Source organism: Lepisosteus platostomus, chromosome 19 (genome assembly GCF_059453375.1).
Source record: "Lepisosteus platostomus isolate fLepPlt1 chromosome 19, fLepPlt1.hap1, whole genome shotgun sequence".
Taxonomy (NCBI): domain Eukaryota; kingdom Metazoa; phylum Chordata; class Actinopteri; order Semionotiformes; family Lepisosteidae; genus Lepisosteus; species Lepisosteus platostomus.
Window position 1 is genome coordinate 3,274,948 of NC_142629.1, and position 17,272 is coordinate 3,292,219.

Here is a 17,272-nt window from a genome sequence, read left to right on the forward strand (position 1 = left end):
CGAATGTTATCCATGACGGGGTGGAGGAAAAGAAAGGGGTATTGATGGGAAGGGATGTTATGTTTAGATCATTGGCTATTCCCTTCACGTTCATTTTCCAAATGATCGTTTTGGAAGATTTCTTATCGCCAAGAAGAAAGACAGTGAATTAGGAATGCTGCCACACTGCAGTATAAAAAATAAATGAGATGACAAATCTAATGAACAAAACCTTCCTATCAGTCATGACAGCAGCTGCAGAACAAATAAGATGTTTTGTGACAGCAGGACTGTTTTACACCATGCTGCATTCATTCTTTAGGAATAAATTATGAATCAGAAGGTCACAGCCCCATATACTGTATATCTGGGATATATGCTGAGAGAAGGAGAGAACCAAGTTGTGTTTTTTTTAGATGTTTTTCAGAGATTCATTGTCAAGATTTGGAAACCCGGGTCATAACTAAGCAGAGAGGCAGCAAAAGTTGGCAATAGTGTATAGGTCCTATTGAGAAGATCTGCATTTACTGGCCTGAGAGTCAGGGTATCTGGGTTACTAAACTACAGTACTCTTCACCTCACTACCTTCAGCACCCCATCCAAGTGGATCCCTAGGTCTCTTGAAATCATTTCATGCTTTCAGCTTGGAAAAGGAGTCCATCTATAGCATGTCCTCTAGCTAGGAACCAGTATGTGAGAGGACTAGGCAACCTGTATTTTAGTCCTTAGGCTCCAAACTGCTGATGAAGCCTCCTTTTTAAGCCACCAACTGAGCAATCATTAAGCAATTTCGTTGCATTACTGTACTTCAACCATCTTTTTCCTTTTTCACAAGGCCTGGGTAGAAGGTGATGTGTCTGGAAGGGTGTTTGGCATTGACATACAGTACCAAGGATTCTATCTTATCATAGAGTACAGCATGCCTGTTCAGTTGTGCTTCTCACATGACCTTACACAGAAAAGCAGTATTCTTCTTGGGAAGGGTTTAAAAACGTTTTGTTTTGCAGTCAGTGGATCCGGAAGTTAATTGTCCAGGGGCTGTTATGTGGGCCTTACAAGTCAAATGTAGAAAGTTTGCCAGCAGGCCTTGAAGGATTTCATTTGTATGCCTTGACCACGTAACCTATCCAGTCACACTGTTAACATTCCCTCCAAATTCATTTACATGTTTCACAGCGCACTGTGACGCCAATGAGCAAATCACAGAATGCAGATAAAATATCTGCTTACATATCATTCAGTCCAGGGGTATGCAATAGTCCTTATAAAACATGCCAGATAATCTTTGTAAATAAACGACATGAACAAATTTTGCTGATTATTTACTTCTTTATTTGCTTCTGTTCACTCATCACTAACTATACATTCAGTTCCAGAAGTTCTGTCCTTGAATTTTCTTGTGCAAATAAGCAGTTTTGAGTAAATGTTCTATTTTCAATGGACCTAACGGAAATACCCCCAACATATTACTTTTTTTAAAGAAATGCATAGGCCCTGTCTGTAGCAAGTTATCTGTTATATGTTGTTATCCTCCAGACCCAACTAGGGAATATTCATTGGAAAGAAAAAAGAAAACTGACTGATGACTCAGTCTCTGTTTCCAAGTGTTGGACCAAACTTGTCCACTCAGTCTGTAGTGTGAAACCAGAACAGATGACATTGGGTGGCACTTTGCAACCTGTTTCTCCTCAGATTAATGTTTTACCGATAAGATAAAGGATATGAGTAATCCAAGCTGTGATCTAATCACAGCTTCTTTGAAGACCAGTTTGCTGCAGTTTCCCTGCAGTAATAACCACATGTAAATTCTATACACGAGGCTTCTCTTTTCCTCTTGACATGGCCATTCAGTCACAGGCCTGTTTACAGAGCACATGGGCATTGCCCCTGCTGTGTTTTTTATTATTGTGTGTTGAAAACGTAATTAACAGATAATTGGGCTGAGAGAGACAGCTTATGAAAATAAAAAACAAAACATTCTTCCTTTAAAAAAGTATCTGGTTTAGGCCCAGATGTCTGAGCTACCCTCAATCAAAGGCTCAAGAGCAATATTCCAACTCCTTATCACGGGTATCGAGCGTGTGATAGGCTATAAAGTGGTTAATGCATTTCAAAGTGGAATATTTATAGACCTCGTCTTATTTGCTTTCCTTTAAGTCAGTCTTTCCTCTGCCCTGCATTGGAAATCTGCTCTGCAAAGACTCCTTTGCAAGGCTAATGTGCTCTCTTCTTAACTATATTGTTATTAACTTTAATATAACACGCCTTTCATTATCGCTGCTCAATTATCTGATACACAAGGACAGCATTATAATGAAGACAGAATGTCTTTTTTATTGGGGCTGGTGAGAGAAATAGGAATTGGTGTGCGTGTGTGTGTGTGGGGGTTAATCAACGTGCTGAGGCATGAATAACAATTGAAGGGTGGTGAAGTAACTATGCTGAATAATTTTTACTCCAGAAACCTGTGTGGTATTTAACACTGACACCTTGCTTCTAAAAGTGCTTTCAGTTGTACAGCAGACTGAATAAGGCAGATGGTATAAATACACGATCTTGTCTTCTGAAACAATTTACAAACCAGTGCCATTCATCCCACCTAGCCCTGTGGTATCTAGTATCTGTTTGACCTGAGGGTCCCATCCTGCTGTTTTCTGAAAGAAGACAGGGTATTGGCTTCAATGAAATTGGCTTTGTTCCTAACTCCGACAAACCTTTGAATAAAAAGTACCTCCTGTTTTTAACTTTAAATGAACATTCCCTATCGTCCTCATATTACACTGTTGACCCTGAAGGCACCCATTAGATTGTTTTTTGAAGACCCCTCTGAGTTTTCTCTGTTCAAAACAAAAATGATTCAGTTTTTTGGTAGCCCGTCAGTGTAGAAAATTCCACATAAGCCTGGGAATATGGCTGGTTTCTATTTTCTGGACTGATTTCAGAGCACTGACGTCTTTTTGTAACACGATGTCCAAAATTGAACACACTATGCTAAATGAAGTCTAAGGCATCATATAATTTGAACATTATTTGATTTAAAATGTATGATTTTAATATCTCATAACTGTATGCCTGTTTTTACAGCTTCCCGTGTTGTTTACATGCAAATAATTTGGACATTTAATACTATTTTATAATTAGGTCCTTAAAGCAAGTGTTTCCTATCTGATATCTTTAGTTTGTCACTACTTCTTAGATTTACTACTCTGCACTTCCCTACATTGAATGTCATCTACCCGATTGTTACTTAGTCTTTAATTCTACTTATTTTTAATTTACTGTACTTTGCAATGTCTACAGTGATGCTAACTTTCTCATTTTTGTATTACCTGCAAATATTATTTAATGTAGCAGCTATAGCAACAAAATCATGCATTAATGTAAGTTTGGAGGAGTATTGATTTTAACGGTGCTCCTTGTGGTACTCACCCATTATTAATTCAAAGCATTATTTACATAGGTTCTGTTTTTTCTATACATTGAACATTTCTCAATTTGAATGTGATTACCTAACAGCTGTAATTGGACAGTCGTTTATGAGAAAAATGATCAAAAGTCCTCTAAGATTATAATATTAAAATACACGTTTAATTTCTTCTCTTTTCAGCATGTAATAAACCTATTACTTGTTCCTTTGCAGCCTCCGCATTCTGACACAGCTCCCCACCTGAACTACTTAATAATATTAAAATGACATGATGTACAGGGTAATCTTTTCTCTCTGTCCTCTGTAATGTTTTCTATCATGTCATAACTGCTATCCAGGATTTCAGCATGCCAGTTCTGCACCTGGCTGTAATTTCACAATGCGCAGAGTCCCTAGGATTCTGTGAGCCTTACTGAAGCCTTTTAAATGTATTTTCTTTTTATTATTGTAATAATGCATAGGTTTTCAAAAACACAATTTTTCTTTCGGAGACTGTCTTTTCTTTTTCTTCCGGGCACAGAGCCATTCCCCCTCGCTGCTTGTGGTAAACAAACTGGGTTGTCCTTACGGTGATTATCTCCGAAAGAAAGCAATTACCGCAGTTTATTGTTCACAAGTCCAGTACACATCAGATAATGTACTGCTTACTCTTCATATTTTCTTATATGTCATCTGAGCAGCGATAAGGCCGAGCTTATCGGGTGTAATTTCCCTGAACATAGTCCCTGATCAACTGATCTTGACTAAACACTTTGGGATTCTTTTCTTTATGTTTTCTGCGAGCTTGTGTGAAAATGTTATGCTTGCTTTTTCCGAATTCTTTGGGGGTGGCCATGGGCTGGTTTTGGCACTGAATAAGAGCCTCAAATCTATTAGCTGCTAGTAACGAAATGACTGGGTGACCTCCTCACATCCCTAATCCTTCCTGCATTCTGTCTCCCTGCTCGGTGTTCATCAGTGTGATACCAGCCTGGCACCAGAGAGACAAGTTTACACAAAGGCAACACCTTCTGAAACAGCATGTAGAAAGTGTGTGTCACTCAGGTTTCTCAATGGCTGCTTTTCATTGAATGCATCTTTTTTCTTAGGTTCTGGTTCAAACAGAGCTGTTGTGCCTATACACATGAAAAAAAAAACACCTTACAAACAGCTTTTGAAATGGATGTCTTCTGTAATACATCCCTGTATCCAGCAATCTCACACCCCCATGGCAGTACGAGCACTTGCTGTGTCATTTACAGGTACTGTATGTGCAGCACACAAGATTGGCAGATTCCTCACAGCAGGGGATCAGTTTCTCCTCCCAGAATAATACAGTGAGAGCATGCGGAACGTAACCTCAAGAGGTGAAGAAGTCACTTACATTTTAGAACTTCTCTGGGTCTTTAATCAGAAAACACGAGGATCATTTCAATAATTAAAGCTGCCTAAATTTAAATCTGTAATGTCATTAATTTAATTTAGGACTGTAAATTGGATCTTTAAACATGGCTGCCAGGGTTAGAAGAATTCTGAATTTCATTAAAATTAAAATAACCTCAAATTAATTTGTGAAACTTTGAGAAGCTGCATCCTCCGGCTATTTACCTGTTAAAGGAAGTCTATAATTGCCCAGAATAAAATATTAGCATACGTTAAGTAGATCTACCTCAAAGTTAAAGATTTGTGTTAAGAAGATCTTATCAATAGTGCAAGCGTATATAGTTTGTGAAGAAGAATTATAATTGGTTTAACTCCAGACAGTTGCAATTCTTACAGTTAATATAGAAAAAGCAGAAATTCAGGAACACTATGAAAACTCTTGAAAAGGAAAATTCAAATGTTAAATGTTATAAGCAAGCAAAGGTATACTGTACAAATATTTGAAGTGATAGTTTCAAGAAGTTGAATAGGGAATATTTAATGCGACATTAGTGGCTTTATTGTCTTCTATGAGATGACAGATGTGCAAGATTGATCTGAATAAGAAATTCAGAACAGAATGAGCCTCTTACAGTAAGTGTGTTAGAAAAGCAAATTAATGTTTTGGTATAGATTAGGAACAGCTGTCTGAATCACAGAGGCAAAGAAAGTTAAAGTTTGCACCCACTGTGGGGATTGATGAAGAAATTTATTAGAAGCCTATAACTTATATCTTGCATTTGAGAAAAAAAGTTAGACTATAATTATTTTCCCATTTTGTGTATATGCTATTATATTTTGTGTATATAACTATCTCCAAATTGGGAATTTTATAATCAGTTGGGAATTTTAATTTTTAGTTTTTCCAAGGAACCAAAAATCATTCGTTGCCTTATGCCTAGCAGTGTACACTACATACAGTAGCGGATCCAAGATTCCTAGCTGCCTTCTTCCAAAGTAAATGAACTAATTGATTAAGATGGTGATCAAGGGGATATTATGTGATGCTGTTTCTTTAAACATGATGTTTTGCACATCAATTATAGTGTCCCAGTTCACAGAATAATTGGTTAAAGCTCCTGCCCCCCCAACTGAAAACAATTTTCAACTTGACCTCCCAGCAATCATAAATGCAGCAGCCTTCCCATGGAGCAAATGTGCTGACTGCAATTATTATCCATTATTCTCAAACACTCCAAATAATTGCCATGGAGTCAGGCATGGAAGTTTCTGGGGAGTGTTTTTCAAGAGGAGAGTTTATGGTGGGTGTAGGTGAGGAGAGGGTGCTGAGAGAAAAGAAACGTGTTTACTCCCAGTTGCCTCACTACGCTTGCCTGTCTTTCTAAATAAATATGTATTCAATAAAGAAAGCAGGCTGATAATTTATTTTGAGGTCTACTTTTACTGCATAGGTTGTTGTTTGTATAGGATAAATCAATCTGATTTAAGTCAGGTTAATCAAGGGTCTGGTCCTGTTGGGCCTGATCAGTACTGGGGTGGGAGACCTCCAGAGGAAACCAGGTAGCTGCTGCAAGTGGTACAACAATAGGTGAAGCTCTTCCCTCTGAAGTGGAGTACCACGGGGGTCTGTATTAGGACCAAAATGATCTTTCTGCTTCGAATCCATGATCTAGATTCTGTTATAGCAAGCATACTTGTAACAAATGACAGGAGGGTTGGTAAACACTGTAGAAGATACAAAAGAAAATCAAATTCAAGACTTGGCCTACACGTGGCACAGGACATTTAATTTATACACATGCTGGGTGTAGTATGCAAGAAGGAAAAATACAAAGTTTGAAATACTGAGCTTGAAGTGTCCAGTGACTTAGGAAGCCTTAGGTGTTTATTTAGACACACCATTTCCAGTGTTGAACAGAGAAGACCATGAGGGTCCTCATTCAAGTATTTAAAATCCATCAAAGTGTTGACAAAGTCAATCTTATGCAATTCAGAATCAAGATCATAGATCTAACTGGAAGTAGTTTTGAAACTGAGAACAGGAACAAGCTGCCTAGCCATGATATTGAAGCTGATGTCATGTTGTCCTTCAAGAATTGGCTGTTAGGCATCCTTGGATTGGTTGGCTACTAAATCAATTTCAGTTTTGCCTTTTTTGTTTCTAAAACAATCTTACTTTATGACCTGAATTTCCAAGCAAATGCCCCCTGTGTGTTGTCCAGGGTTGTAGGAGGTGCCATCTTTTGGATTAGTCATTATACAAAGATCCTGACTGCTTGATCATTAAAGAGCTCATAGCACTGTTCATAAGATCAAGGGTGTTAACCAGTTGTCCAGGCTAAATTCCTCTGGGCTTGCCCCATCTGGAGTACCTACAGTTCCCCCAGCTGTAATGCAATCATTCAACTCTAAATATTCAAGACATTATTATTGATCTAATTTATATGTTGTACGAATTCTCCTCAGAACCACAAGGTTCTGAAAGGCCATCTTGTCTTGTCAACACTTTAACACTTGTTTCATCAGCAGAATGATCAAGGTGTTTTCTTTGCTGTTGGGTTAATACCTGCTCCTTAACTCTTCATGCCAGCAGAGCTGTGACCCATTCACCTGTGATTTCTCCTCTTCCACATGATGCACACTGAAAACAAAACGTAGTACAATGACAGAGAACAATGTTGCCACATCTGTTTTCATTTCCCCATGAATGAACCTTAAACACAGCCTCCCACGTCCGCCTTCTGCAAAGTACATCAATAAAACAAGTTCCTTCCTGCTCTTAGTGTATTCAAACATACAGAATTAGCTATTTTAATTCCTACTGCACACAGGTTAATTATACATTCATTCCTAGCTCAAGGTAGTTAAGATTTCTAGGTGATTCATAAACTAAGATTGTGTGTAAATACTTGTGTTATGCAATACATACTGTATGTAGAACAAGCATTCACATGCTGTGTCTGAGGTTTGGATTTATTTGATAAAAATTGTTATATTGACAAATGAGAGCTATGTTTACAGTATATAGTTTATGAGCTGAAATTGACTACTACTCTTCAAAGTCAGACTGATTAAGTTTCACTAACTGCATCAGGCCATTCTCATCGGAGACTGTTGAGACAAGTAGCAGTTAGCATCACCCTGCCCTGTGATCTTTGCATTAGCTAAGGACTGTACCATTTCATCCCATCTGACCTCATACTGTTGAGCAGTCTTCTGGTTCATTCACCTATTAAGCCCACGACACTCACAGCCTGCAAAATACTGTATGTGTGCAACCACTTCTGGCTTGGATAAATAGATTATTATTTTAACCTGGACGCTTGAGAGCCATAACTTCATTACATCTTTTATTACTCTCTCTATTTGCGTCTAAGAGCCTCAACAAAGCAGGGTAAAATTTATCATTTCATGCCACTAGACAAAAATAAATATGAATGTTGTAATGGTGTCTTCACACAATTACTTCACAAGTAACATTTTATCCCAGACCTTAATTTAAGCATTGCTTACTGATTAAAAAGAGCCATCAAATACACAAATATAAAATGCTAAACTGACAGTCAGGATTGGTCTACTGATATGAGCATGTAAAAAAAAAGAATAGAAAAGAAAGAAAAGAGGAAAATTCTTTAATGTAATAACCTTATGAACCACAGCCTCTGAGTCCTCATAAATACTGGCACTTTATTGCTTACTTTGAAATACATCTGCCATCTCAACTTGGTCTTTGCACAGGTTTATTATTCAGATAAAATGGGATTTCTAAGCTTGTCTACAGTACATTATTACTCAATAAATCAATGAGGGGGAACTCTTGTCTTATACAAAACCCAGAGTGGACAGTGTTCAGGGCAGTCGGTGAAAATCAGGTTTATTTTTTGTTTGGATGCTTTGGGCTGTAAATCAGCACCAGATATGTGCTGTGGAGGACGTTGAGACTGAAGGGGTAATTCGTGTAGGCGGTTTCAGTTTATAGTGAATGTAAATTCACGTTGGAGAGCAGATTCTCAAAACTAATAATGTCTTTGTGGCCCAGTCTAAACTTTCCATTTCAGTTACAGCAGACCAAACTGTTAAATTAGAAAATTACACATCATTGAAAAAAGCCTATTGATGGCAATTTGGTGATCAGCTACCAGAATAGTTATAGATCCACTCATTTAATTAATTTTTTGCAAGTCTGTACTTTTTCGAACTCCACAGACATCATTTTATCATCAAACCTATAGCAGGTTAAGGAGGAAGACTGTAACAAGATTTTGTATATTTTCTAAAAGTATATGATAGTGTGATATTAGTAGTAGCTCTAGTTTAAAAAACATTAAAAGGATGCTAATTAAAAAAGCTGTGCGATGATAGGGACTATTCTGTGAATATTCTCACTTTACAAACGTTAGTTTGAAAGTTGTGTTTTCCTTACCCAGAGTCATAAGCAAGTGTTGACTTGGGGGTACACACAGTCTGTCTCATCAGTATACTATAAGTACCACAGTTTAATTCCATTTAATTAAAAGCTTCAGTACACTAGTTTCATTATTAAACATGCATCCTACTCCTCAGCTAAACTCTGTAGAAAATTGCTCATTTTTCTCAGTGGAGCATGGATATTGTATTATTAAATACAACAGAACTGAAGGCTTAATTTGCATGTGTATGAACCAGGAATGCTGATGTCAAAAATTCTCTTTTATAAGATTAATTTTCATTTCAGGGATAGTTCAGATGTGAACACAACACCATTCTCAGTTTTAAGCCTGAGAAAACACACTCATTGACTAGTCTGATGTGTCTTAACAGAAATGTTCCACAAACTCTGAAGCACTTGAAAATACAGAGACCTTACTCATTGATCATAAACCCAGCAGTAAACACAAAGGAAGCAACAGTAATGTCTCTGAGAATGCATCTTTAATTTAGTGTTGTTAATCTTTCTGTGGTGCATTCAGCACTTTACATATCGAGCTAGAAAATCAAATTTAATTCCAAAGCAATTCAAAGGATTTCATATTATCAATGTCTGTTGCTCAACACAAGTGGCAACAGAAGCTCAGTATAGAGTACAATGGTTGTGGAAAAAAAAGTAATAAATGATTCAGCAGTTTCATAGAGTGTCATTTTCATCATATTGTGTTTCTCTTTTCTTAAAATACAATCCTTTTTTTAACTGTCCAATCCTGACACTGGGTTCTAAGACTGGTGGCGGAATTTCTCCAGAGTGTAATTGTGTCTCTGGTAAAACTCAAAACATTCATCGTAATTGCTTTCTATTTCATTTATTGTGTTATGGCAGCTCCCACACAATCTAGCCTCAGCCTTTCCACACCTGGGAATGGCAGCTGAACTTCTGTGCCACTTTCTAATCTGATTAGATAAAAAGGTTGCCAGCTCAGTTCTTTGTCTTCAGAGATGCATTTGGAATTTTGCTTACTTCTCAAAACTGCACACTAGAAAATCTTTGTTTTTTAGATACCCCGAAGCACAGTTAGAAAACCGGGCAATTCACAGCTTCATAATATACAGGCCTGGAAAAAAAGAGTATCTGATGCTAACAAATTAACCTTGTGCCAGCACGTCAGCATTGTACAGCAGGTTAAGTCTTAGATGACATATTTTCAAGAAACAGCATTTGAGATCATTAAATTAAAATCTGTTTCTTGGAGTTGGCTTTTTGTCCTAAGTTGGCCATGTTACTTTGTCAGTGGATGTGAAAAGCTCACACTTGTCTCGGATTCAGGTGATGGTTATGAATGGTATCCACCTTGTTCAGTATGCAGAATCGATTTTTACTATATTGTGGCCGTACGCTTTCTGAGTTTCAATATCAGTAGTATGCATGCAGGTCGCTGCTCTGGCCTCTGCATCGGGGAGAGGGGAAAGGAAATCACACAGGGACTGGGACTGCTCCAAGTCAGGTGGAGTGGCAGTCGAGCTGATTAGAATCCATTAATGAACCCACCTGTCCCTCTTCTCCACTTAGCCGCAATGTCAAATTACAGGGATCAGTGGTTTAAAATGATGTGCTTAGATCATGTTCCTTTTTCTTAGAAAGTAGATCTTAATTAATATCAGGTGTTGGACAAGAGAAATCAAGAAGTAATTATACTTCATGACTCATCTGCTTGTTGTACAAAAAACTAGTTTGCACTCTCTTTGGTAAGAATGCATTGAAAAATCTGCTAAATGAATATAGAGGCAACATTTGAAAAACCTTTTGAGGACATAAATCTGAGCTCACACATTATACTCGAATAGTCAACAGCAGATTAGCATCGCTGATATGGGTTCTCAATGCATATACTGTATCTTGAATTAGTGGGTGTTTTTTAAAGCATCGCTCATTACATTTGGCAATCTAACAGACAGGCTGACTCCTGGGGCTCAGACAGGCTTTTGACTCACATTCATACTTGTATTTTCGGGACTGAACAGTCTTGTCACTGTACATTGAAGCTGCTACACTTTCTGTGATGGTTTAACCTTATTATCAGAGGGTAGCTGATGTTTTTTAATTACATATGTGCGCATTAGTCAAAGCAGAGCTCTGTCCCCTTTTCCTAAATCTCTGTCTTCAAATGACAATTTGTTGCTGCAAGGGATTTATTGATTTTTGAGGAATACCTGTGGTACAGGACACACCAGCTAATTAAGGAAATAACAACAGACCGCCCAATTCAAATAGGCGAGAGACAGTGATTCATTGCCTTGTAATTGGGAGGGAGTGTTTTCATAAACTCTAACCATGGCTTACCCAGTCATTAGGAGAAGCTGCATTCAGTGTTCCTTCCCTTTATTGTAATTAAATATTGTGTGTTTTGTGCTTGTGTACAGATTTTAAATGTGCAGAAATGTTCGTATTAATTTACATTTTCAAGGTTGTGCTGCCATTAAGGCTAACTCTTACCATGTCAAACATTGACATTTTTTGTGATCGCATTGCTCTTGTCACTTATGGTAGTATAGCCCCTGTGTACAAAATGTGCAACAAAAACAGTAAAATAGTGATTACTGAAGGACTGCAGAGCTGGTACTTTCTGGAAAAATTAAAAATGACTCATTTCAGTGCCGGCATTTAAAACTTACCATGCTGTAAAACAACACTAGGGTGCCTCTTCTTGGCCAAAAAACCATGATGCTAATTAATAGTTTTGAAATCTGTATCCATGCCTTGATATTCAGATTAGAAAGCTATAGCACTGAAGTGCTGTCCGTGGTGCTGAAATGTGCACAGCTTTCTAGCCGTTGTTGATGCAAATTCTAAGGGAAGCCAGGGGCTGTTTTTAATGCTGATGTGTTTGAAACCACAAATGTATTTCTCTTTTAAAACCCCAAATGTGCCTCAGTATCATTTCATAATGGTACAAGTTATTTTCAAATAGGCAAACACTGGGTTTTCAGGAGATCCTGAAGTAATAGCACATCATCTTTTATTGCACAAGACCGCGGAGTCATGCAGGAGCAACACAAAAGAACATTTTTTTTCCTTCTCAGTAGTTATTATGCTTGTCAGATATGAATGACAAGAGCTCTCCCCGCTAATTTTCTGATGCTGGTATTTTCCATTTTTTTACTCCCTTTTCAAGACACAGAGTTCAAGTCGATTTGTTCAATAATAATAATAATAGTAATTTGTATCTGATAATATGTCAGAGACTCTTAGAAATTGTTAATAACTGAATTTTCTTTGCCCTGCTTATGGAAGCATCAACCATAAAGCTGAACAGATGACAGAATACATTCTTTTTCAGTGGCTGCTTTATCCTTAGAGAGACATGATGAGCTGGAGCCTAACTTAGCAAACACTGGGGAGCAAGATGGAGCCATACCCTGGACACTATGCCAGTCTATTGCAGGGAACACTCACATGCGTTCACACTCATACAGGAAGCTATTTAGAGATACCAGTTAACAACTGTGGAAGGAGATCAGAACACCTGGATAGAAGTCCTGTAAACACAGGGACCGGATTTTTACAGAACTCTGGGACGGTGAACTGACAGTACAATCAAACCAGCATATATTTTCAAATGCATTTGCTTTAACTGCAATTAAAGGTGGACTTTTGTGTGTAGTAAACAGATGAAAATCATTTTTACAAGGCACATTTCTTATACTAGGCTGGTACACATGTACACATGTATAGAAATGATTCCAGCACAAGTGAATTTAATTTGTCCAAATCATCATTATTACTTTATTTCCCAAACTGTCTCTCTCTCTTCTCTGCCTGGGGTGCTGTTCTCGTGATATAGCTGCTGTGTGGTTTGTCATTGCACAACATCTGCAGTGTTCCACCTCAAAGGTGACAGCTTTAGGGGCTAATTGCTGGTTCTGCTTTGGTTTTTTCATTGAGTGATTTGCGATTAAAAATGCTATATGATAACTGCATGAGTGTGCTTTACTTACTAGATATCCTGAACCATGCACTGCAAATTCACATGCTATGCTGTTCTTGAGTGTAACCTTGGTAGCAATAATGCACACACCCTCTACACTGTTAGTCTACTCTAGTGAGAATTAATTGAATAACAGCCCTTTGCTGACAGTGTACTGTACATGCAGTACATTATTTTCAGACAGAAGCCATGTCTTTTTTCATTGCAGGAAATGTTTGTTTTGCATATTGCACTAGTCTCTTCTTCAGTGAAATGCAGATTACAAGATTAAATTAATGCACAGAATTAAGCATTTTCTTTCATTTATTGCAATAATATTACTGTTTGCCTATTGTGATTTCACAAACACGTCACAATAATGGGAAATTCACTTGATAATCATTTTGAATGGGGGTTGGACAACTGTCAACCGACAAAAGACAACTGGTCTTGAGTGTTTTCAAAATTCAGCACAAGCGCAGAAACTTTCAGGTGTTACTCCTCTGATATTCAGTGAGGGTTCATTATAAAATTGAGGGAATCATTTTGAAGTTTTCTTAAGAACTATCACTTTAAATATAGCTAGTCGCTTGCAAACTCCTATGGTATGCTAAAGTTTATCACGATTTCGTATGTAGAGTTTTCTGGTCAGGGTAGTTGAAAATTGTGAATATTACCTTTTTATTTTGCACTTAGTTTAAGGTACTAACAGGAGAACATGCTGTGCTGGTACAATAAATGACATTCTAATTTTTTTAATGCTGCTCAAACCAATATTACTCACAGACCTTTAAGTAACTGATTATATTTTTACCCCAAATCTATCATTAGTACTCAAAAGGAAGTCTGATTCATGCTTAAGAAAAACAGGAGGCTTGTTCACACAAAAAAGTCTACTGTATTTACTGTTCTTCTGCTGCTTCATCAATGTCCATTTGCTCCATTTTTAAGACAATATCAACCTGTAAATAAAAGCCATCAAACAAAACATAAATGGTTGTTATGCAGTATATTAATATTTGAACGTTTTAAATGATACTTTTTGCATGGAGTAATTTCCTCATGGACACCCACAGTGGTGCAATACATTTTACCTGTGTAAGACCAACCCAAATGCCTCTTATTGATGAGCCTGGTGGAGCACATGAATCAAAATTGAAATCTGGGAAAGAGGACAGTTGATCTCTTGGGGATTATCGTCTCTCTAGGCTACCTTTGTAAACATTGAACTGAATGCACATGTCCCATCTAGTACTTAAAATCAGTCAATGAAAAAAAAGAGAAAATTAAAGCATAACGCGTCAATTGGAATTGAATCGTTATTGATAACACAAAAGAATATGTTTCGTTAATACCAGTCAGTCAGTCTATCATTTAAACCCGAATGACGGTGTTTAATTAGAATTGATTTCAGCTGGAGCCCCTTAGCCAGGCTGGTCTTGTCCTGAAGACGGAAGATACCTGGGTATGCAGTCTGGCCACCTCAGGAACTCGCTTTCAAACAGGTGAGCACGGCTGGAACTTCACGCCGGTCGGCGAGCGCGTATGAATTTGTATTAATAACATATATAAATGTAAACCTGGAAGAGAGAGTTCGGTATTGCTGACGCGGCTACAGAACTGGGAGGGATTTCATCAGTTTCAGCACCGAGATAAAGACGGCAGCAGTACACGTTCACACACACATTACAGTACAGGCTCACCGTGGGGGTCTGGGTTACATTACCTCCGCCGCACCTCACGATAAAGCCAGCTAGCTGCTCAGGAGTTAATCGGGAGAGAAAAGAAATAAGACAATGGCAAATCTTTCCTGCAACGCGGAGGACGCGATTCGTGTGAAAGCGAGGGATGTTAAGCTGAGGAGGGAGGACATAGAAGATTCTCAGCCTGAAGCTAAGAGAGTCAGATTGGAGAGCAGCGAAGGAGGAATCAGTGTTAACGAAACGGAGATTCAGTGTGCTAAAATGAATGGGGGTCAGCCGTTACAGATACCAGAGGAGACAAGACTACAGCCCGCTGGAGATGCACAAACCGTAAGTAGCTGACGATATGCATAAAATAAATTATGCGTAATTTTACGTCTTTATTTCCATTTATTTTGACAAAGATTTTGTGCTTCTTTGAGTTAATTTTAAACGTATCCCTAATTAGTGCTAATGTATGTAAATAGGACACCTGGTTAACAAGACTGCAAATATCTCATTTGGGTTACGTGAACACTTTTTTTTCCCCCTACGAGAAGAACTCATTTTTGTTAATTTAACCAGAAAGTAAACCACAGATACGTTGCTACAGATTCAGCCTTGCATTAACAGCGTGTTTGGCGTCTTCCAGGTGCTATGAGCTTCGATTGGTTCCCAATTTGCTATGTGAATCTCGTTTGTCTTTGACTGTGCAACAGGGCACGCTGGATGGGATGCAGGTCGTTATTTTGCTGGTCACTTGTGCACTTGTTCTGTAGGGTTCTTCACCAGGTTCAGACAATAAATCTGATGAAAACAGTGCATGGCTGGTGTTTCTTAGTCGATTGATGTCGGAGGTTTGTGGAAGAAGCAGGCATGTCCATCTGTGATAGCATTAACTTACATCTGTTTGTTGTAATACTCATCAGGTGCGCTTGATATCGGTGCATCAGGAGTGCAAACTCCTCTCGGGGAGCTAAGCGCAGATGCTGCTAACTTCACGCCCTTCCTGTGTTTTTTACGCTCTCTTCCAACATATGCTGACAATTGCGAGCCACCATTCTCATTCAGAGAATATAGACTGGATCTGCCTACAGCCCATTTGATTTATCGACACGTAACATATTGGCTGGCTTTATAGTAACCCTTGGAAATCTCCCTGAGTGGTGTCAGCGCGTTTTAATTACAGATTTAGCTAAGACGCCACGAGAGTCGCCTCTTACTCGTGAATACCCTATGTGGGCAAATATACCCACTCTCATTTGCCCAGGTTGAGATGTACAGTAGAAACCGTTTTCAAAAGAGAGGAAGCACAGAAATAGTTTTGTTCTGCAAGTTTTTAAATCACTTTTTAGGGGTTCCTTACAATGTTTGATGCGGGGAAAAATGTATGCCCCATGTAAAATCGCAGTGGACCATAGGAATGTTTTGTAAAATGTTTCAGACTAAATGTGAAGCCAGGAATTCTTTATTTCTTCACGTACAGTACAGCACATTCTTCCATAACTGTAATTTGGTCCTGTGGTCTTGATCTGGTCCTGTATGGGGATTTGAAGAAAGAGTGTGCTTTCCTTTCCTTCCACACTAACTTCAGCGTTTGACACTGCAAGGTGCAGTGAATGAGGAACAGGGAGGGGTACACCAGTGTGGTACACTGCCTTCATCTCCAGTCTCCACTTGCTGACTCCAAGATTTTTTTTTTTTTTAACTGCAGCAGCATCACAAGCTTCCTAAAGTTCCCATTGCATTGGTGTACACAGCTGGGCATTCACATTTACACAGCTTCTCCAAAACTCTTATACTGTACCTATTTAATTAACCCCCTTGTATAAAGTCTGTGTGAGATAATCCAATGTTTTTTTTTTTCAGCTTCAAAAGTGGTTCCTCCCGTGATGAGAGCTACAGTACCAGTCCCTTTTCTGACATAAGGACGAAATGTATTGGTTTATTTCAGCTCTTTTTTTTTTTTTTTACGATACAGCAGAGCAATGGGTGTGCAGTGGTTGTGAAGGTTGTTGTAAATTGACCTTGTTAAAGAACAATCACTTTTTATCACTTTAGCACAATTAAATAAATTGACTCGGACACATTCTCAGCCCTTTTAGACTAACATAATCAACCGACAATTGATTATTTGATTCTGCTGTGGCCCTCTAATCTCCATCTTTAGTTACTTTTGAAATGGAATGAATTATGAACCTGGAACCTCCAACATTACACTCATACATGTGGTAATGCAAACTGGCATGTGGGGTTTTACTAATCCATCAAGCTAAAAATGATTTTTTTTCCCCCCACAAATCAAGTACTGCCACTTGAACCGATGTGCATCTACAGCTCCCATTGCCGTGTAAGGTAACTTGTCTTGGAATTGATTAATGAAGAAGTATTAAGGTTCACGTGGCCTGTATTTACCTGAGTAATATGCACAGAGGTGATTTTGTAGT

The 17,272-nt window shown here is 38.3% G+C and overlaps 1 protein-coding gene across 22 annotated transcripts in view; it reads left to right on the forward strand.

Moving 5' to 3' along the window:
- Nucleotides 1–14,748: 14,748 nt before the first annotated feature.
- The window catches only part of rbfox1 (RNA binding fox-1 homolog 1), a 644,752-nt gene continuing 642,228 nt past the window's right edge, over nucleotides 14,749–17,272 (forward strand). For 2 of the 22 annotated variants that reach the window (XM_088613235.1, XM_088613243.1), the window contains exon 1: nucleotides 14,749–15,176. In XM_088613235.1, the coding sequence (XP_088469361.1) occupies nucleotides 14,940–15,176 (237 nt within the window). In that variant the 5' untranslated portion in view covers nucleotides 14,749–14,939. The remainder of the gene's footprint in view (nucleotides 15,177–17,272) is intronic. The other 20 variants (XM_088613246.1, XM_088613232.1, XM_088613239.1 and 17 more) reach the window with 16 other exon arrangements.